Source organism: Ciconia boyciana, chromosome 3 (genome assembly GCF_034638445.1).
Source record: "Ciconia boyciana chromosome 3, ASM3463844v1, whole genome shotgun sequence".
Taxonomy (NCBI): domain Eukaryota; kingdom Metazoa; phylum Chordata; class Aves; order Ciconiiformes; family Ciconiidae; genus Ciconia; species Ciconia boyciana.
The window spans coordinates 68913498-68936463 of NC_132936.1; the positions used below are offsets into that span (position 1 = coordinate 68913498).

The following is a 22966-nucleotide window of genomic DNA, read 5'->3' on the forward strand; positions in this document are numbered from 1 at the left end:
TTCCCAGAGGAAGTGAACTCTGAAAGAGCACCAGGAACAAACTAGAGAATGGCCTTTTGTCTTCTGCTTGTCTAAACTCTCTTCCTAAACCCCATCTTTTTCATGTAAAGCACCAGTCTGTTGTGACCTCTTATAGCCGTATCACTATGACTTTTGTCCTTCATGAGTGTTAGCTGCATCCGCCTGTCATCTCTTGCTTTCTGTGTTACAAAGCATCTGTATTTGCATATATACACATACTGTATGGAATTTGAATCCTGTAGCTGCTATCTCTATACAAATAAACAAAACAGAGTAAAGAAGAAACTCTCACTCCATGCAGAATACTGTGCAGCAGGCTGTAATCAGTGAACTACAAAAGATTTACTCCTTCCTGTGAAGGGCTCCCTTCTTTTCACAATCCATGACACTCAAAAGTTTAAGCAAACATGTTTTTCATCTAAATTATGAACTGTATTTACTGAAAGGTCAGGGTCTCTTTGGAATATCTTAGCTCTTCACAAGATGCACCAAACAAGAATTAACTATACAGAAGATAAGGGTCAAGGCACCATCAGTAGTAACTTTTATCCACTCCTCTCCAGTAACACAGTACCCAGATAGCTGGGTTAGATCAGCCCAGAAGTACTAATCTAGTTTGGGGAAAAAAGCTTTCCCTTCAGTTACAAATTCAAGACGCTTAAAGGTGAAAAACTGGGACAAGATGTTTTTATGTGAATGATATGAAGCAAAACGCAGCTGCACAGCTCTATATCAATATCTATCATCAAGATAAAGGGTTGAATGAAACAACTTTTTCAGAGAAAAGATCTTCCCTCCTATGTCATCTCATCCTAGATTTAAATTTCAAGGAAAATATTGGTTTTAAAGTGGGAGGAATGAAGACGCTTCATTTTCATTACATCTAGGCAACACCACGCACACACACGCACACACTTCCATGGAAGCACAAACCTTCAGGCTGACTGATATGCAAATAGAAAGCAGCAACATGTGAACCTTGTGATTTTCACAGTAATTGCTAAAGGCATTTTGTAGTGGACATCTTCAAAAGAATTGAGAAATCCTTTGTGTCCCATCAATAATTATTACATGGCTTGTCATAACCATAATCTGTGGGACAGAGCCTTAAATTTGACGAGAGATCACATAAAGTATCCCTTACTGATTGGTATTTTCATGATTTGAGAGTGTGGCTCAGCCCTCACACGCTCTGGCAGTAATGAGACAGTTCAAGCTGCTTGCAAAATAAATGCAATTGGAAAGGCGCTGACACAGTTAGGTACCTGCCACATCGACTCTACGACAGCCTGAGAAAGGCACCAGTAGAAGTGACCCTGATTTCCCCAAGGGCTGAAACCCAGCATGGCCAGAACTATCTACCTGAGCGTTACTGTGGGATCCAAACCGCATCCTTCTGTTCACCTTGCATCAACCAAAGCTTACCTATAAATACGGTGAAGGAACAAACAAGTATGTGACTTAGCACACAAGTGTTTACTTATTGGATAGAGTTTAATGCCAGAAAAGAAGTCTAATATCCCAGCTATCATAATCCAATAGAGCACACCCAGATAGCCCTACCAAGAAGTCCAGTATTGCAGCTATTATAACCCAATATATCACACCCAGACAGGCCTCTGTTCATCCAAATAGAGTCAAATGAAACCACTTCTCTCCTCAGGTTACCGCTGCATGCAGAGAAGAGCAGAGATGCATTTAGCACCAGTGCAAGAACCTTTGCAATCTTACACATATTCCCAAGGAACAGGTTTTTCAGAAGCTTTGAAATGCTGGGTGGGACCTCTGGCAACACAGCACTGTGGAGCTGGGGAAGAGCAGAAAGTCAGAAGTCGAAAGACATTGCCTCACTGCATGATTTCACCACAGTTTCCCAGCAGGCAACCATAGTTCCACCATCTTTTAAACTTCTGAATGTCTGATTCTCTTATATTCTGTTTATGTATTTTTACGTAAACAATATGTGAGTGGGTGCATGTTTAAATACACGCGCACACACACAATACCTATCAGTGTCGTACTGTTTGTAAATCATGACACTTCTACGTTTGTACATTTAGTCTCCCCACACACCTCATGTTTTAATCTTAATATTTTCACCTCACATGTTTTAATCTTAATATTTTCAATCTCATCAAAGAGCGCTTGTACCATACTGGTTTGCCTGTGCTTACTGATTCACCAGACACTCCTTGCCTTCCTTTTCTATGGAATGGTCAGTCCCCCAGTACTCCTCAAGCCTAATATCCAGCAACACTTCATTTATGGTGCAGGGCTAAGATTTAAGATGAGGTTCAGGGAAAATTACCCTGTCATTACAGGCTTGGAGAAATAAAAGATCACTTAAATGCCAGATCTGACCTGACCTTTAAATGTACTGCTCCAATAACATTTTTCAATAACTACGCTTCCCACTCTTTCCCTTGAAGGACAAGGGATATGAATCAATTACTGCAGCAAGTCAGTTATGAGCTGGCCACAGTTTTCCTTCCAAACTGCTGAGAAAAAACAACTGAACTTCAATGTCCACCACAAAAGTATTGCTCCTCATAAAGCATCCACTTATTTGCATTGTTTTAGCAAAAAAAGGAAGGAAAAAAGTTGTTGATATCCATATTGCACCTGTTAAAAAATGAACAAGCAGATTCTAGCACAGAAGAATTTTATTTTCTATGTTTGCACGCTTGTTTTTTTCTGCTAGGAACAAGGAAGTGCAGCTACAAATATAACGTCTAATGATAATTTCTCATCTCACTTTGCATATAAAAATCCCATCAGGTTTTGAAAAATCTCAGCACAAACTGTAAATACCTGAATGAATTCCAGGGTTTAAATACAAACATGTAGGAAAAAAAATCCTGGAAAAACCCTTGAACTTCTACACATAGATAGGATTCAGCTCTACGACAATTATATATTAGAAATAATTGACTAAAGGACAAAAAAATGAGATGTTTTATCAGGAGAAATATTGACTGAAAACACATCTCAAAAAGTTGCCAACAAGGAGCTCTTTTGCCATTTTTTTCAGAGTGGGCTTGAAAGTCAGCTACATCTACTCAAATCTGTACCCCCAGCTGGGATGTCAACTCCCCTTAGAAAAGAACACGGGAATAGATATTCCTGCTCAAGCTCTGTGGTTGCTTCTTATAAGTCACTCATCTGTCTCTCTTACAGGAGAGAACATAATTTATATACTTTTCATCACTTGTATGCAGTTCAGTCCATGAAAACACTGTTCAAGCTGATTCTTGCTGCCTGCCTTGAGCTCAGAAATCCTGAGCCATGGGGCCCGCCTGCTGCTTGCACTAATCCCTTGTCTGCTGGCACTGGGAGTCCCACTGGTAATGAAATAAAAATGATATTCCAGGGTAGAAAGCCCAGCAACAAGCAGGATTTTTCTCAGGAGAAAGAACCCCACTGCAAAATAGTATCTAGTGAATGGCATGTGTAAGTAAAACTCTGATGTACATGCTTTCTGCTCACTTTGCTTTCTCTCGCTGTAGACTGCTGATGTGGAGACACACATTTTTCCCTCTGCTTTTTTCAGAGAGAAGCTGGAAGGTGCAACAGCTGCAGTGCCCACCCAGCTTTTGTGAATTGTGTGTGCACATCTCTGTACTGCCGCAGCACTCATGGATGGCTGCTGGAAAGCAACATAACTGCTTTATTCTTCTGTTCCCCATATTTATAGTGGGAATAATATTAACTAGTAAGAATCGATGGTGATAAAAGCAATAAAGACTACAATGCGGTCAGAAACTACCCTGCTGTGGCCTTATATGATTTTTCATACAGCAAACTCTTATTTGATTTGCAGATGTTCCTTATACCCTGTTTCTACAGTAATTTTTTTTTTTTTTAGATTTCAATACAACGATGAGATTTCATTTTAGCAGAATGAGTCTTTGCTTAGATAAGTGTCTCAATTTTCCAGTCCTGATCATGACCCATTTCTGCAGCAGTCAGAGACGATCTTATGGCCTATACAGAAAACATCAAGGTCCTTACTGATATCCCAAAGAATGTTTCCCCAGCTAGTTCTAAACTGTTGCTCTTGTTCCTCTTTCTGTAAGAAAATAAACTCTTCTTGAAGCTCTGTTGTCATCCAATAACAACTAAATAGAATTAATTTCAGGCGCTATAAATGAAAGGCAATGTTAATTCAGAAGCAACAAACCTGAACACTCTGTGTGAAATAAATGAAGACAAAGTAAGCATGGTCAGCTCAGCTGGGTAACATAAAAGGCAGCCTCTTCTCTCAAAGCCTTTTGATCTGAATTTAACCGAAAATGGCACCCTCCTTTTCAGGCCTTAGCAAAACAGCTTTTACACAACTACCAGGTTTCTGCAGGATCACATAATCTTAAATCTATCCATTCAGATGCCGGGACATTTCCAGTAGAGAAGCAGCCTGTGAAATGCTGTGAAGGCTGCTGCTGACAGCAGCAGGTTTAGAGCAAGTGGGATGTCTTCTCAAAGACTCCTGGAAACCTCTCCCACAAAAATTTAGCCTTTGGTACACCACTTTGAATTAGGGTTTAAAAATATTACACTGATAAAAATGTGATCAGAGTTTTTCTGCACCTAATCTTGTTGCCTATACAGCTGATTCTGGAACATATGGGGCTCAGTTCACTCTTATCCTTCTTCTTAATTGCACTTGAGGTTTAATCTGTTCTTACACTAGCTACACAGTCATATAAAATCATAAGATAATGTAAATTTACTCTAGGATTATAGGTGTATAAAAGAGATCAGTGTCAGGGTTTCTAAATCCACATTCTTGTTCCCCTGGTCCTCTCTGGGACATATAGGAATGAAAATTACAAAAAGTGAAGAAGGAACCAAAATATAAGCCACAACTTTGAACCATCAGACAGAATAATTTCACAGGTTTGGTAAAGTCGGCAGTTAGGTAATTTTGCAGTGATCCTGCAGGACACTCCTGTGTTTAAAGTTCAAATGGGAAGATATGAAGCAGTTGTATCCACTCAGAAGAGAGCTTTAGGACAGTAGGTATGGTTAGTTGATATAATAAAGACCTGTCTGCACATCAGATGAGAAATTTTGAAATTACAGAACTGGGTTGCAGCATTTCCAGTAAACAATTTTAGCAAGACTGTAAAACTGTCTTGAATGAGTTGATTATTCTCATCCCTGTTTGATGCCAGGGAAGGGTTATGAGGATTTAACAAATAATGTAAGAAATTAACATTCTTCCAATAAAAAATTATGAGCACCAGGACAGCCTACTGTTGTAATAACATTTTTAAATGTTGAAAAAGCAAGACCATGAAAAAACTGCCAGTTAAAAGAACTGGGTATATTTTTGGTTCATCAGGTTGGTGTTTGTGTACAAAAGGGCAAGCATAGTAAGAGCTAAGTTTTACAGAAATTGATAGTATATTTTATAATCGTTATCAGCTGATCAACAGCCTTTAATATATGCTGTTTGTTTATAAAATAAATAAGATATGCTCTTCATTTATAAAATCAAGTCTTTGGACTCACAGTATGGACCCGGTTTTCATATAATTGCTTCCAATAAGATAAAGGTCTGGTGTGACTTTCTGAAGTCCCTTCTGAAATTTTTTCATCATCCTTTCAAGGTTCAAACCAGTTTGAACTTCTGTGTAGCAGAAGTTCAACATTTGCCCAACCCTTACTGCTGCTTTTTCAGCTCTTTCTACTGTATTCTGCAAATATATTCTTGCAGCACGTCAGGGTGGCAGGCTGAAGCCCCAGAGCAGGGAACAAGAGAGACTGTTACACTACCCTAACTCTACCACTCTGTTTATGAGCTTTATTTTTCATGCAAAGCTACTGTGTTCATTTGGATACTTCTAAACAAGTGTGATTTCCCTATCTAGGGTTTTACAGTCAGCAAACTAGGTTTATGAACCATAAAATCCTACACAGAAGGTAAGAGCTTAAGTGAGTTAATCAAATGAGACAGAGGATGCCAAAACCGTATTAAAGCTGGAGGAGAAGGTGGCATATAAAACACCTTGTAGGGATCCATGACAACAGTCATCATCAAGATGAGTAACCTGCAGCACCCAAGTCTATTCTACCTTGGGGTTTGCAGTGACTTCATGTTAGGTAACGTTCCAGCCAAGTTGCATATAAATACTACGTCAGTTTTAGACTGAGTTTTGTTATAAACAATAAAATCTCTTGTTTCCTGAATATCCTACCAAAGACAGGACAGACAAAGAGCAGAAACAAAAACAGTTCAGTATATTTTACTGATAAAATTTTCAGAAGTCTGCTTTATCAAAGATTTGGGACAGAGGACCACACAGAAAATCAGTTTGGCACCTGTAATCCACTATTTTCTATGTTCATTGTTGCTTTACTTTTTTTTGACTTTTATATTCAGAACAATGCTCATTTAGAATAAATATGCTTTTCCAGTCACACATTTGCTTACTTAAGAAGAAACAGTTTCAGCAGAAGAGTTTGAGATTAAGAAATTATTTTCTTTTTTTCAATTCTTTTCTTCAATAACCAGTGATGAATTTTATAAAATCCTATTACAAGGCTGACTGTCAGGGTACAGGTAATTTACTCTGAAGAATTTGTCATCAGACAAATTACTGGGACCACTGACTCACTCTGTCATCTTTGGAGCAGAAACACAGAATAACAGAAGTTACTAGCAATTTTTTTTGCAACAGCATTTTTTATCTGGTTTTGTTAGTAAACCAAATTCTTAGCAGTGTTCTAGCATACCTGTCACTTAGCTGCTAATATCGTTAGACCAGCATTCGAATACACAGAAGCATAAAATCCACATGAGCAGATACAGGTGTCCTTCTGAAAGACCCCCTCACTTCCTCCTGCAGCTGAGTAAACAGGAATTTAAATACACTAAATAAAGAAAATAACCACTAACTAATGGGAGAAGAGGAGTGGCTCTAATTTTAGGCAGGTTTATGCATACAGTTTTTTAATAAACGTAAATACATCAGTTTGAATGTTATTTTTACCCTGGTTTCCTAAGGAAATGAGACTCCATGACTGCGTTATTAATTGGTAGTTGCCACCCCCCCATCCTTCACTTCCAACCTGCCTTACAACTGCTGAAGCTGTTGGCTTTTCATCTGAAGTTGACAAAGGGGGAAGAAACCTCCATGATGTTGAAATGCTGCAATTTCAGTGAAAATTAGCAGCTGGAAAGAGCAGAGAGCCTCATGTTAATATTTTCACTATAAGAAATACGGCAGTATGAACTTGGCAGTTACCTGTTCTCTGTGACCTGTCAGTTGTCCTATAAGTACTCATATAATGGCAGAATAATTAGCCCTCACGTCACCCACAATATGTGCTTTCTCCCAGTTGATTAAGTAGAGGAGAAAGAAGAGCTGAAAATATGAAAAGAAGTTGATGGGATATAGGGAGAAGTAGAGGAAATGAAGGCATTTGAGGTGATTGGGAACAAAGTGAGGCAGAGAGCAGTAAGAGATGAGCCTGCGCACACACACGCCTTAAGGCAACCTGACCCCCTCAGTTCCACTGCTCAAACCACAGCTTGATTTCACAACTTGAGACCAGGGTGTTACACCGGTTCAACAGCTAAGATGGACATACGGTATTCTGGTACTGAAGTAACAGAATGAGGTTTGGTTTTTACCTGGTCTGGGAATAAGCAACACCGGTATGAATATATTTTCTCCAGAATCGATCCAGAGAGGAAAAGGCTGTGCTGCTTTGCTGAAAGGGCTATGTTTAAGGCAATAAAGCTGTGTGTATGGGTAAGTCCTTTAGATACCTAAATCAGCATTAGACGTCACTGTACATATTTAGGTTGGCTTTAGAGAACATTATTTTATACATTACAAAACTAAAGAATTCTATCTAAATTAGAGTGCTAACATTAATAAGCACAGGTTAATGCTAAATATAAGCAAACACAAAAGCTTAGCAGCTGGTTTACTACGTCATCCTTTTGTATCCATCCCAGATCAGGGTACTGAAAAAGAAATGATAATAAATGGTATCATCATTAAACATAATTAAGTAAATATATCTACAGCATTTTCCTTCACTTCCAGATTTCAAAGCTATTATAAATTAATTAAGTCTCGCTAGTACAGCCAGAAATCAGATCAGAGTCATCCCTATTCTGCAGAAAATGAAATAAACTGTAGAGTGACATTCAGCTGGGTTCTGAAATATCGTGAAGACCTATGAAGCATGTTGTGCTTCTAAGCAGCACAGAGACCATGTGTTGACATTTACTTGTCAAGTAACATGACCAAGGTTACAGTGAAAGTCTGTACAGAAGGTGGGAACAGAAACAAGACTTTCTGATTCATCCTTCTCCATCTGATGCCATAAAAAGTAAAATATTGCATCAGATCCACTGACTGTACATTAGAAAATTACAGCAATAACAAAGAGAGAATAATCTTGTGGTTATGATACTAGACTTGGAATATTTTTGTCCAGTTCTTGGCTTTGCTACAACATCAAGCAAGTTATCCATTTTTTTCTCCTCAGTCACTTATCTGTAAAACAACAGACTTTCCTTTTTCTATCTTGTCCATTCATGGCCCAATGGTTTTGGGAAACAGAATGTTTCTCATTACATATTTGCACAATACCTAGCACAGTGGGCCTTAGAATCAGATGCACTCTTGGATGTCTACCTTAAAGCAAACAATAATTATTTATAGTGCATTTTTATCTATAAGGTATTTTAGAACATGTTCAGGATGTTCTGTAAACCTTTTCACATTGCAGGTCTACACCAAAGAGCTGATGTGGGAAAAGCATGTCAGCAAAGCATTGAGAACTGACTTAAAAAATACCTCCTACCTGCACAGGTGTCTCCAGAGTGTAGATATGTTCCCCGCGCACGTTGTAGAACTTGACAAGTGCGCTTTTCAACAGGGAACCATTGCCGAGGTCAATTAGCTGGCTTTGCTTCTCCATGCCTGCTACTGCAAGTAAGTCCCCTTGTGTACACCACTGTACCACCACATCTGAAATTGCAAAGACAGTTTGCAATAATCACTGATTAGAATCAGTAGGAACAGTGTTTTTAGATGCTGCAAAGTGACTTGAACAGCTAAATCATGCTCTTAAAGGTTACTTAAGTACTTATAAACCTAAATCCTTTCATCGAAATAATAGCAAATATGCCACACATGCACTTCTGAGAATGACTCTTTCTTTTTATTTTGTAAATTGCAAAAAATGTGTAAAAACCATTCATTCTTCTCTCTCTGTGGTGAGTCTAGAATGTAATCAGTGGTTGCTCCTAAGTACAAGAATTTATTACAGATGTTAAAACTGATGTGGAAGATCCTATGCGCATCTTTGGGGTAAATAACTGCAATTAAGTTAATATGTAGACAAATAACCTCACTAAGACAGCCGCACAGAGTATTTGTCTGGAAAGGCCTACAGTGCAAAAAAGCAGCATATTTGGCAACGCTTCATGTTCTCACTGGCTGTGAATAAAACTTTTAGTACCACTCAAACTAGAGTTATATTTTAATATAACACCAAACTAGAAAGACTTTTGGATTTTTGTCCATAAATACAGATGGCCTCCATGTCATAGGTTTTCTTTTGACACATGACTTGTGAAAATCTACTCATCTGTCTAGCAGGAGATTGCCAGAAGCACACAGGAATTGCTTAGTCTGTCATATACATGGATATGAATATACATATCAGTTACTTCTCCTACAGGCACCCCATGATGAGGAACACCCACAGCTTAATTTGGGGATGCTAATTTCAAACCCTTATATCCTCCAGCTCTTTGTCACACTGCAACAAGAGCACTAAACCAGTATTTTGTGTTTCTGCTTGTGTTTCGGAGGCAGATTTGCATGTGCAAGGAATACTGAGCCAGTCTTTAAATCTTTTTACTCTTAAACCAGAGGTGAAAGGCAGCTATTTTGTGCTGAGACAAAGTGAAGGTAAAGACAAAACTTTTGTGCTCTGGGATGCTCAATCTGCCAAGAATCTTTTGAAGACATTTGTGGGCGAGAAGCTGTCTTCAAATGAAGAAGCAGGAGAGAAATGAGGGTTGGCAGGAAGGATCTCAAAATTGTTTCAAGTTGTCAACTTGTCATTTTCAGGGACTTTTATGTGCAATTTCAAATGGTTTTGTATTATTTCAACTTTCTGATACTTCTCATGGGACTTATGCTTCTGTACGTATCAGAGGCAAGATGCATGTTCCTCAAGATAATTTTTATAATAAAATTTTTATAATATAATTTTTATAATAATAATACGACCCTCAGGGGTCAGTATTGGGACCAGTGCTGTTTAACATCTTTGTTGGCAACATGGACAGTGGGATTGAGCGCACCTTCAGCAAGTTTGCCGACGACACCAAGCTGTGTGGTGCAGTCGACACGCTGTAGGGAAGGGATGCCATCCAGAGGGACCTTGACAGGATTGAGAGGTGGGCCAGTGCGAACATCATGAAGTTCAACAAGGCCAAGTGCAAGGTCCTGCACATGGGTTGGGGCAATCCCAAGCACACACACAGGCTGGGCAGAGAACGGATTGAGAGCAGCCTTGAGGAGGACTTGGGGGGAATTGGTTGATGAGAAGCTCGACATGACCCTGCAATGTGCACTCACAGCCCAGAAGGGCAACCGTATCCTGGGCTGCATCAAAATAAGCATGACCAGCAGGTCGAGGGAGGTGATTCTCCCCCTCTACTCTGCTCTCATGAGACCTCACCTGGAGTACTGCATTCAGCTCTGGGGGCCCCAACATAAGAAGGACATAGACCTGTTGGAGTGGGTCCAGAGGAGGGCCACAAAAATGATCAGAGGGCCGGAGCACCTCTGCTGTGAAGACAGTCTGAGAGAGTTGGGGTTGTTCAGCCTGGAGAAGAGAAGGCTCCAAGGAGACCTTATAGCAGCCTTCCAGTACCTGAAGGGGGCCTGCAAGAAAGCTGGAGAGGGACTTTTTACAAGGCCATGTAGTGATAGGACAAGGGGTAATGGCTTTAAACTGAAAGATTTAGATTAGATATAAGGAAGAAATTCTTCACTATGAGGGTGGTGAGGCACTGGAACAGGTTGCCCAGAGAAGCTGTGGATGCTCCATCCCTGGAAGTGCTCAAGGCCAGGCTGGATGGGGCTTTGAGCAACCTGGTCTAGTGGAAGGTGTCCCTGCCCATGGCAAGGGGATTGGGACTAGGTGATCTTTAAGGTCCCTTCTGACCCAAACCATTCTATGAGTCTATGAATTTTTCCACAGCTAGGCATTGTATGTCTCTTCTTTTCTCTTAGTCCTCAGACCTCTAAGTAATCTACAATGGGATTTATTAATCTTTCTCAGAGAGTATAATGATAGGCAGGGTAGAAATCAATGAAGCAAGCTCCACTTTTGGTAACTGGATTAACTACACTACTACCAAAGTGAAAAAACAGTCTCCTTTGGATACGTGTCTTTAGGTAAAACTTTCAGCCGATCCCCACACCAAGAGGAAGAGGAGTGATTACTGTGTCCAGCAGTTTTCTCTCTCTCTCAACACTCCTAGAATTAGGCTGCTGCAAAGGCAGTGAAGGGCTGGACGTGGGCTGCAGCATGCCCCCGGGACAGCGTGGCTCTACAGCACACTTGCACTGCCAATGAGGTCTTCAATGATTATCAAACCTTGACGTAAACCAGCTCAACTGATAACTAGGTTTCAGCGCAAGCACAGAGATTAGAAATCAGATGGAGGTTTCATCTAGGGTAACGGTCTGCAAGTGAATCAGTGGATCAGAGCCATCCCTCAAAACTACTTGCCAGGCACTACAGGCATGTCTATCAGCAAACCTTGAATAGATGGCACTTTAAATGTGCAATAGCTCTGCGGGTAGTAGTTGCAGCTAACCAGTACAACTAGTAGATGCAGTTCAGCAGTTCTGCAAGTAGCAGTGTACTGAGAATCACTGAGTTAAAAAGCATAAAAAAAGAAAGGGTACAACTGAACAGTTCAGGACCTCCACTAGAACTGATAAAACTTCCAGGAGTGTTCAAGCTGGATGAAAAGAAGAACTTGTATTTGGGTAATCAAATTCTCATCCAACAGCAAATGCTTTTCTCCATCAATTTAATAGGAATACTCCCCCAGTAAAATGACAGCTATGCAAAGCTAGTAGAACAGCAAAAATATATTGGTAATGCTTGAAACAGTTTTATAGTTGCCTGCTTTAAAAATACATTGAGTAGCCTACAGCAGCCCATAAAGACAAGGGCATCTGCTGCAGAGACTACAAACCAATACTTACAGATTTCAAACAGAAACACATGAATTAAGACTCGCACACAAGACCATCCACTCTCAGCAGAATACCAAGTGGCTGGAGAGGATGGAGACCCTGCACTGGGTGGTTTCGCACATTCTTGCATCTGATAACAACCAGTAAAATTGCAGTCACTTGAAAAAAAAAATGATAAGAAGGTACAGAAAATGTTTACATCTATATGACAGCTATATGCAAAATACTTCCCACTGTACAATGGGTAGCTTCAAAACAACAGACAGTGATATCCCAATCACCTTTCCCTCTCACCATACACACTCCCAATCCAGCAAGACGTTGCACATTCTTCTTCTACTGATGTCAATGATGTAGTCCTGTTTACAATTAATAAAACATATTTCTACTGTAGCTTGTACATTAATATTTTGCTAGAGGAGGGTGACATAATTAAGTGATCTTTTTTCCTTTAGTGAAAGTCAACGGGGAAAGAGAAACACACAGACATCCTCAACAAGACAGAGCCCTGCAACTCTAAACAGAGAATAAGATGGAGTTTGTTTCTCCTACTATTTCCAGACAAAAGCTAGACTAGATGACAAATGAAGACTACTTCCTATCCTATTTACTATAATTCTGTAGAGATGCTGGGCACACCCCTTGGTGGATATCACAAGAGCTTCTCTAAATCGGTTCCAATTTCCCAGACTTTAGGCATCCTTTCAGCTGAAGAAGTTTTCTGGATCATAGGGTTGCCCCAGGATGCTACGTTTTGCCAACCGTGTGCTTCTTGTGCTGGCACAGGTGGAAGCAGGAGTGGAAGAGAAACCTCAAAGGTGATTTTTTTAACCCCTAAGACTACCCTACATAGTGGATCACCCAAAAACTTTTGGACTGGTGTTAGGGCAACTTTTCACCAAAAATATCCCACTGTTACAGAACAGTTAAGAGTCTACTCCAACAGCTTAATTTTTTTTTTTTTTTTAATCTAATGTAAAACTAATTTACCTGTGGAGATGAAAAAGAATCAATGGAACCTGTATTTAAGTATGTGCTTATGTGCCGAAGTGAATTAAAACTTCTCTCCAGGAAAAGCACTGTAAATTGTACTGAGAGTGCTGGCAAAGTAAGGGACTTTTTTGGTAGGTAAAAACAGTAAAAATTTTGATGTGAATTAAAGATTTTACATGGAATACTGATTTTACAAACGTTCATGCACATCACTTAGCAAGATGTATAGCAATTAATCAGTGGAATTTTCCTTCTCTCAGAATAACTTGATAATTAAGAATTCGAGCAAGTTTTCAAAATTTGTGGGAGTCAAAGCCGCATTGTGATTCATACCTGGTTACCAAAAGCATGGGAGGAGACCTTGTGAATTAAAGGTGCAAAGGAAGTGTTACGTAGCAGAGGCATTCACACAAAGAAGCATAAAAATATTAGCACATTCAGCTGAAAAACAGCAAACAGATCCATTTGGTCTACAAAACTGCCATAAAAACATGGTCTCAAAAACTTAAACTTTTTTTCAAACCCAAAAACTCTATCAGCCAAGCACTGCTCTTCCACCAGCAGGTGTCACTGCTGGAAATGGCAATAACAGTGGCCGAGTGCTTCTGCATTAGGAGAGACAACCACAAAAACATAACCTATACACACATCGTTAAATACACAAGAAAGACAGAGCATAGGAAGGGGGTGAAATGGCTTCCTTTTGTACCTTTCAACCCTGAGCGGATGATAGTAGGAGACAAGTCGTCATAATTGTTCATTAAACTGATGTCTCCCGACGTGAAGCTGACAGTAAGTAGTGGCTTGGTGTTCTGCACTGGCACTGGATACGCAGCTGGTCCATCTGCAAAAACAAGGCTCTGGAGTGAGCAAAAGGCAAGCAACCAGAAGTAATTACATCCAGGCTGAAATACAGTGTATTTCAGTAGTATAACTACTGCCATCAGGAGTGGTTCCAAGCCTCAAACTCTACCTGCTTATTCCTGCAATGTCTATGGGCAAAAGCAAAGCAGGTTTAGCTAGTTAGTTTGTCTGCTTTTGTGAAACCCCAATGTTTTTACTTTGTGAATTTTTACTGCAGTATATCCAAAGTGATTTATGCATATACTGTTATGTTATACAGTGGTACTTTTCAATCTTTCTCCATTGTCAACTCCCCAAAGTATCCACAAATTGAAAACCAATGCTTCAGAAGCCTTTCTTGGGACTCAAGTTGAAAACCAGTGTACTAAACAAGGTAATCACATTAAAAGCTATTTGTTAGATACACATTCTGCTTGGGCAAGTGCTGGGGACTCCTCCTGAAGTCACACAGAGACATTATAAGAACTTCTAAGAGCACATACTGACCTTTCACAAATTACTGTATTCTAAATGTTAAGAGCTAGACAGCAGCATGAAAAGTTACCTGCCATCCTGCATAACAGGATCCAATGCACTCAAAGGTAGAGATGAGCCCAAATGGAACACGTGGCTTTAAAAACCATTTCTGCAAAGTCTCGGCTCCTCTAGGCTTGTTTTTCAGTATTCACTGAAATCCCCTTGTTCAATTACTTAATGATCAATATCATCATCTGTAGCACTCGCTGTTTAACTCTTTTGGTTTACAAGTTCTGACAGGAGATGCCGCTGGCCCCTGATAAAGTGCCTCTCAAGGCCCAACCAGCATCTTTTCAGTCAACAAAAATGGCACAGCCAGTTAAGAGTGGTATTGCTTCCTGAACTTGTAAAAAAGCTGATCAAAAAGCACTTTGGAGAAAGATGTCTAGTAATCAGCATCTCTGTGTGTATATAATTTGGTAAGAAAAACCCATCAAACTTCCAGTCCTTCCTACACATCTGTGTGAGTCAAAGGTTTGTCACCTTTGAGAGGTTTCTGCTGCATCTGCTCTAAAGAAAACACATCATGTTTGGGTAATCATTAAAATAGGCTTGTAGGCTTGTAATGAGTCCACCCACCCCCGATTGACTCAGAAAAAGCTAGCACATTTGGATCATTTAAGTTCTCATCTGCGTACTGTGCATCTTCACCATCCTCCAACTGGAACCTCAGTATTTTAAAAAAGCAATGAGAAACCAGCTTAATCTTGTTCCTTGTCTTGCTTTAGAAGCTTGCTAGGAAATTTGAAGTTTGTTTCTTTTCTTCTAGGGCAAGAAATATCACCCAGTACCAAAAGTGAGGCATGAAAGCCAAAACAAAATTCAGTTTAAAAGATGTTAACATTTTACCAGATGATCACATTATCTTCTATCATTATTTTTTAAATACATATGCTTATTATATTGACATATATACACATGATTCTGGAAAAGGTAGATTTTTTGACTGAGTCCAAATTTGAGCTAAAACTGCAAGAGTCCTCAATTCAGTGGTTCAGATCTTAGATGCAGATTCAAAATTATTTCTAGCTATTATGTATTTAAATTTTTCATTGTGTACTCACTGTTATATTAGTCCTTAATTTTGTTCAAACTTTATACACTGGACACAGAAACAGCTTACCTAAATCTTATAGACTAATCAACAGCATTAACAAAAAGAAGTATTGGCATTGCTTGAGTAAGAAGGATGGGGGTGAAAGGAGCAATGACCACATCCTATCCCAGACTACGCATGGATAACTAGGCCTTCTAGATCTTTGCTATTGATCATTGCCAAAGAGTTTAAAACCAAAACATTTCACCTAATGAGTTATATTTATACTTAAGGGGAGGGAAGGATGTCTTCTTGACCCTCAAACTGGCAATGTGCTCTGAAGCATGGGAATTAGTAACTCCAGACAGTTCCAGTCACCCTTCTTCTACCGTGTGTCATTGCAAGAAATATTTTCATTTCCAATCCTTCTATGGAATTTATCGAGCTCTTTATGTCAGGACTATCAAGGATGGGACTATAATGATAAGCATTCTCTCTGCTTCAGGATTTCTTTAAAATTGAAGATGTAGTACTTTCTACTATGTCTAGTACTGGTGTCTTTTCACACGAATATATATAACGCATTAACTTTTGTGACTGCCCTCTGACTACCTCCATACATACGGACCACTGCAATCTCTCACATGTGCTTATCAGGGAAACTTGATATGTCCCTATCTAGTGTTTTTCACTCACCCTCACTAAAAACTTGGAGCTTTGTGTTGTTATCTCATTTGTGCAAATGGAGGCAGAGCAGCACAGATGAGGTATGACTTGCAGCAAGCCATGCAGCAAGGCTGGTGGCAGAGCTGGGGACAAACTCACTCCCTTGTACCAGCTCTCTGCTCCATCCCCCACACTACCACCACAGGCACACACCATCTTTTGGCCTCTACCAGCTTGAAGACATGGCCATCCTACTGTTTCAGTACTGCATGACCACTCCCTGGCATTTGAGATACCTTCAGAAGCACTTGCAAACCTGCAACAGAAGCACATGCACACAACACTACCTTGCGGTGGGGAATAGTCGTCGGAGTCTGTGTCGCTCTCACTGCTGTCCTCCACCAGGAAGCTGGGGTAGTTCCAGGACATGCTGAGGATGCCATCTGACTCGTGAAGGAGCACATGGGCCAGCATTCGGCCATGGCAGTCCATGACAATAACCTGTCCATCAGCAGTGCCAAACAGTACCTGAAAATAATAGAACAGCCCTCAGTCTCACCAAACGTCAGCCACTGGACCCTCCTTCAAACGCATCTTGTAATTAACTAGCTACACTGGAAATTAATTGAAAGCAAAGCAGCCAGGGATGTGAAATGGTGCCACAATAGGACACCACAACCAAAGATATATATAAAGAATGAAGTCAAAGCACCAGGGTCTAGAGGTAAGTTCCTAAAATCTTTGAGCAAGTAATGTTTCATGGTGCGGTGCATTTTGTTCACTTTAATATGAGCCAATACACTTTATTTGAACTTGGCCGTTACTACCACCAAAGTGACCTGGCAGAAGGGCTACCACAGATTCTGCAGTATTCTTGGATTATACAGAAAATTCTAAAATTGGTGGCAGAAACCAAGGTATGCATCAGTTATAATAATATCAAAAGGCACACCTGACAAAAATGAGGTCTTAGCAGAGATTTCAAACAGCTTGTGAGAAATAGAAAGCTGAATAGAGGAGGACAGGTTATTTAGTTGATGAGCTGAGAGAAGGTGGGAGAATGTCTTCCAAAAACAGAGGCAAAAAGCAATATGATCAGTCAACTGGAAGTAGATTATTATAGCCCAAGAGGAAGGCAATATGTTACACATTCAGGAGGAGATGAAGAAGAGATTCTACCCACCATTCCAAATACAAAATGGATAACACAAGTTTTCCTCTTGCCCCTAAACTATTCCATAGCCAATGCATGCTGACTGAAGTCATACTGACTGGAACCTACAATTTGTTTTTTATAAGCATTTTCTGTCTTGAGGCTTTAAGCAAGTTAAGATCCTGCATATTTGATGACTTTCAGAAAAACATCAGGAAATAAGAATTAATAAATCCACAAAACGATAAATGCATTAGCCAAGGCTGCTGCTGCTATCACGTAATTCCACATGAGGCAAATATGTTTTAAAGCAAGTTTAAAAGCACTCATCAACTTGAAAACTAGCCAGCATTAAAAATGAAGCTAAAAGGAAGAGCAAATCTTATACTTGCCCTTCAGTCTACCACCTATTATCAGTGCGTGTAAATTTAAGATTCTAACAATTATATGCCCAGATCAAAAATTCACCTAGCCTTGTATCTTATCTCTAACAGTGGTCAAATGTTTGGGGAAGAGTAAGAGAACAGGATGCACTAAACAGGCACCTCCCCTGCACACTCATGTAGCTTTCAGCAAAAAATACTGCCTCGTCTTTGGTAATTGATAATTTCACTTGGTAACCTTTACCTCTTAGCACTAAAAGAAATATATAATAATTGTTCCCTACTTACATTCTCAACATTGGTCACAATTTTATAGACCTCAACTATCTAATCCCTCAGTCATCTCTTTTCCAAGCTGAAGAATCATAGCCTACTTAGGATCTCCCTGTACAGTTGCTGTTCAAAGACTCCAATCACCCTTGTTGACGTCTGCTGTCAGAGGTCTTCCTTTCTATCTTCCTTCTGAGATGTCGTGCCAGACTTGAAGCATTCAAACCATGTATTATATCAGATTTATACAATAGCACTCACCTAGGAAGCAATTGTCATGGTTGCATTTTTGAAAGTTCCAGAAAGGAAGTGTGGCTTCAAAGGTCTCAGTCAAAAATAAGAAGTACTAAAATTTTTTCTATGATCAAGGTGATGATCAGGAAACACAGAAGGTTGTAAACTAGAATAGCAGTTTAACAAGGAACTTCAGTGAAGTCATTAAAAACTTAAGAAAATCAATGGAGTTGTTTCACATTATCAGAAGCAATGAAAAAACAGTATCCGGCTGCCTTAACTGCAATCATTACATGTTACAAATATTTTTGTGTTAAATAGCTGCTGGGTTAAAACAACAGCTAAAGTTTGTTACAAGCCTCAGATTACTATTCTTAGACATAAAAGCAAGAACTCGACCTTTGTTCATCTCACGCTCCCTTCCCTTGTGGTCCTTTATTCTACTCTTCTTCCACTTCATCCCATCTCCTTTCGCACTGTTCATTATTTCAACTGTTTTTACATGCATAATCAGTGCGCTGCCACTTTCGCTATCTACTTTCAGAACATAACCACTCTCTTTCAGATCTCTACAAAACAAACTTCTACAAAGGCAAAATCCTACTGATTGTCATTGCTAGCTTCTCATACCACTTTCAGCCTACTCTATAGATTAGTTTTTCCCAGTCTCCTAGGACTTTTATAACTGCAAAATACCCAGACAGAGGAGGTGAAACTCACTGTTGTTTCTGAAAATAGCAGTATAAGAGTTCTGCCTCCTAAAATCCTGTAGAAACACTTTATAATTGGGTAGGAACAAAATGTTGGGACTCATCACCCAGAGTTCAGTCTCATTTCAATCTAAAGCTAATTCTTTTGAGTAGTACTGCCCCCAGTTCAATTAAAACTACGAAGTCCTACAGTAATTTCCGATTCACATCAGAACAGCTGCATGTGGGCATCTTAATTCTTGCTCTGGAACCTGAGAGAGCTCTTTAGCAACCTAGAAATGTCAGAGGGCACTCTTCATCTCTTTAGCCAGGCTATAGGTTTCAAGGAATAGCTTTAAGTTTTGGGGTTATTGTAGCAATACAACCTTTAAGACGAAAGCATTTATCAGGCTGATAGTCCTGCTGGCTGAACTCCTGCTGAAGCTGTAAAAATGTCTAATGGTGTTATCATCCATAACATTACTCAAGTTATAAATGCCACACTCAAGCTACTTATGTCAGATGAATAAAACTCTCTTGACCTTCAGAAAAAAGGTTGAGCCACAGGGTATGCCTGAAGGATCCAATGGAGAAATTAAAAGGTTGTATTTTAGCTGCCTAAACTAATATTTTTCACGCATTTGCAGATCTAGGAGGTCTGAGAGAACATTGGAAAAAGGTAATGAACAAGTTACAGTGGTTTGTTAACCCTTGAATACAAAAGCTAAATGATAATAATAGTAATTAAAAAAAGATCCTAAGTACTTATTTTGAAGTGGTTCTTTGGCCCCTTGTTCTGTTCTTCTTCTCTTGTCCCATCTCCTCTCCTGTCACACCATTCATTATTTCAACTGTTTTTACATGCATTACCACTTGTAGAATTGCATTTGTAGAATTATGCATAATCTGATAATAAAATACCTAAAATCACCCATACATTCAAAGTGTGAGTCAGTTAACATAAATACAGTATTTCTTTACAAAGCACATCAAACATAACAAATCTTGCACTACAGTGAAGCTGTAGCTGATTAGAGGTCATACAAATGCAGAGCAGTCTCCAGTGGCACCCTGATGCTGTATGCTTTGAAGGGAAAACTGTGATAAACAGCATTGGGATAATTCACACACAGTTTTCTAAGTGTACCAAGAGCTGAAAGTTGGGTTCAGTCCTGAAACACAAGTGTCTGGGCTCTCCATGAAACCCAAGCTTCAGGTGATCCCTATTTATTATAACAAATCTGAATACCTGAAAACCACCCTTCTCTGAAATCTGCTGACCTCTTAGCCTCTGTGGTAACTTGTGATGAGTTTCACAAGCTAGTTTTGGTAAATAAAAAGGTTTTTCATCAGTTTTTAAACTATTATCTATGAAATTAACATTCAAGATTGCAATCCCTTTAAAAGCCCAAGATTTCAGAGTCTTCAATTTTCAGTCTCAAATGTACCAATTCCTAAAAGACATGTGGTAATCAAAAGATGGGGTATTCTGCTCTGAAGTTATTTTTTCACGAAGAGATGAATACTAGAACAGCCAAGAAGCTAAAAAATTCAGTCCAAGAGGAACAACTTGAACCTGTTCAGTGACTTGGCTGTATGTGGATCTGTTGTGCTGAACTGTTGCTATTCCCATAAGATCTGTTGTGACGCTGTAACGTGTCTGGACCAGATATGGTACTAGCAGAAAATGGTTTGGCAGCACCAAGATCAACAAAGCTACAACAGAGCAACCACAGACCTGGCGCACTGAAGGTCCAGCTCAGGAGGCCCACTAGTTAGTAAGAGAACTATAATTTACCAACAGTGATGTTATTTTTGCACAAAATATATTGTGTTGCTATTTAATTTGGTTTAACATATGCAAATTGAACTCCTCAACAGAAAGAATGCTCAAGCTTTATGTTAATTTGAATACACTAGCCCAGTAGGAGAGGGGGAGATCCTGCCATCTCACCACATCTGATTACATGCAGCAGCTGAGAAAAGTCTATAAATCGTAACAATTTCAGTAGGTCAATGAACCTGTGCTGACTTATATCTGCAGGGAACCTACCCACTGTCCATTCCTACGTCCTAGCCTGTCCTCATGGTCAAAGAAGCTTTCCAGAACTACAACCACTTTTACTTCTCTAATAACTGAGGATAATCCAATCCCAGCAATAATGTATTCGATGACTTGATGTATATACGAGGGGCAAAAGAAAGAATTATTTCCAATCTCAGGTTTTCATTGTACAAACTGAATAGTCAATACTGTTGCAGAAAGACACTGATAAAATAAAATGTTCCCTTCATGACATTTAGTACTAACACTGAAAGTTTCTAAGGTTGCTAGTTAAACAAAACTCCCAGGAAATCTGATCAAAACATTTTCGGAACATGGGCCGTCATTCTGTATCAGGGCAGTGGCTGAGCCTTTGACTGAAGCTCAAGTTGAAGTATTAGAAGCTGGACTTGCTATAGCTACTGGAAGAAATATAAAGCCACTGGAGTTTACTTCAGGACAGCACTTTCAAAGTGAGAGATTCCAGTATCGTGATGCTAGAAGGCTGGAAAAGGAACATCTGCTTTACTCATGTTGGCCCAGGATTTTTAAAAAACCTCTTTGACTTTTTATGAAGAATGTACATCTAACAACTGAGGGAAGCAAAACAACTAACAGACTCAGCTAATTAAAACAGCATTGAAAATTAATCTAGTAAGCTCCATCCTAGTATAATTTGATTATTTAAAAACCAAAATTTTCACAGAAAGACAGAACTTGCTTTGTTGGACTATGCAAGGTGTATTAACAGTTTGTATTTAAATTCCTGGATACACTGAAATGTTATGAAAATTAATGTCATCTGTCACAAAATCTCAGGTGGTCTAATCTTCCCTAAGCTGTGGCTAAGTTGCCAGCTTTATGGTAACTCCACTGAGCAATTTCTTGAGTTATATCTCTTCCTTCTCCTATAGGACAGGTGGCAGGTGGAAGGACAAAGTGACCACACTAAGTTTTTCCAGGAAGAGACTGATCACATTAGAAAAAGGCAAAGGGTTAGATGTGTCCTAGAAGTTGCTTACTGGACCAGTCCAGCAAACTGAGCTCTATTGGACTTGAAATTTTCAAGCCTTCTACAGCCCTAAGTAATGCAAATAACTGTATGTAACCTGTAAATGTTGCTATCTCACAGCAGTTAATATTTTAAACAACAGCAAGTATTTTAAAAGTAAAAAATAATTTAAAATATATAGTGTGACATAAAGGCAAACCCACTGTTCCCATTTTTATAATGCAAATTCACTACTTAGTCTTCCCCTTTGCAGACTGATTCCTGGCCAGTTGTTCTCTTCGCACTGCTAAGCCATCCAAACACAGTAAGTAAAATATGCATTGTTATAATTTGCTGGGGTTTCTACACCTGCCAAATCATTCATGCAGAGGATATATCCCCACTATGCCAAAGCGCACAAACAGATATTTCTGTCAGGAAATCCTAAGGGGGGCCTGTTTCCATTGGAATTTGTTGACTTTTTCAGAACTAAACACACCATTTCAGCTATTTTTTTCTAGCCATGACTTTTAACAACACATGCAAAGACTTCTGAGAGACTAGTGAGCCATGATCTCCCTCTGGAAGAAACGTCCTACCTAGGTCCTTTCAGACCAGTTTATAGGTGTTTTGTGATTCCATGCTCAATTTTTGCTTTAACCAGTTGCAAGATGCGGATGTGTCCTGGTTTCAGTTGAGATAGAGTTAATTTTCTTTATAGTGGCTGGTATGGGGCTATGTTTTGGATTTGCGCTGAAAACAGTGTTGATAATACAGAGATGTTTTAGTTGTTGCTGCACTAGTCAAGGACTTTTCAGCTTCCCGTGCTCTGCCAGGTGCAGAAGAAGCTGG

At 39.4% G+C, this 22966-nt stretch overlaps 1 protein-coding gene across 1 annotated transcript in view; it reads right to left on the reverse strand.

Moving 5' to 3' along the window:
- TULP4 (TUB like protein 4) overlaps positions 1-22966 on the reverse strand; it is a 156650-nt gene that overhangs the window by 27109 nt on the left and 106575 nt on the right. The window contains exons 7-9 of the mRNA XM_072856027.1: positions 16698-16878; positions 13978-14112; positions 8848-9014 (exon numbers count right to left, since the gene is read on the reverse strand). Of these exons, the coding sequence (XP_072712128.1) occupies positions 8848-9014; positions 13978-14112; positions 16698-16878 (483 nt within the window). The remainder of the gene's footprint in view (positions 1-8847; positions 9015-13977; positions 14113-16697; positions 16879-22966) is intronic.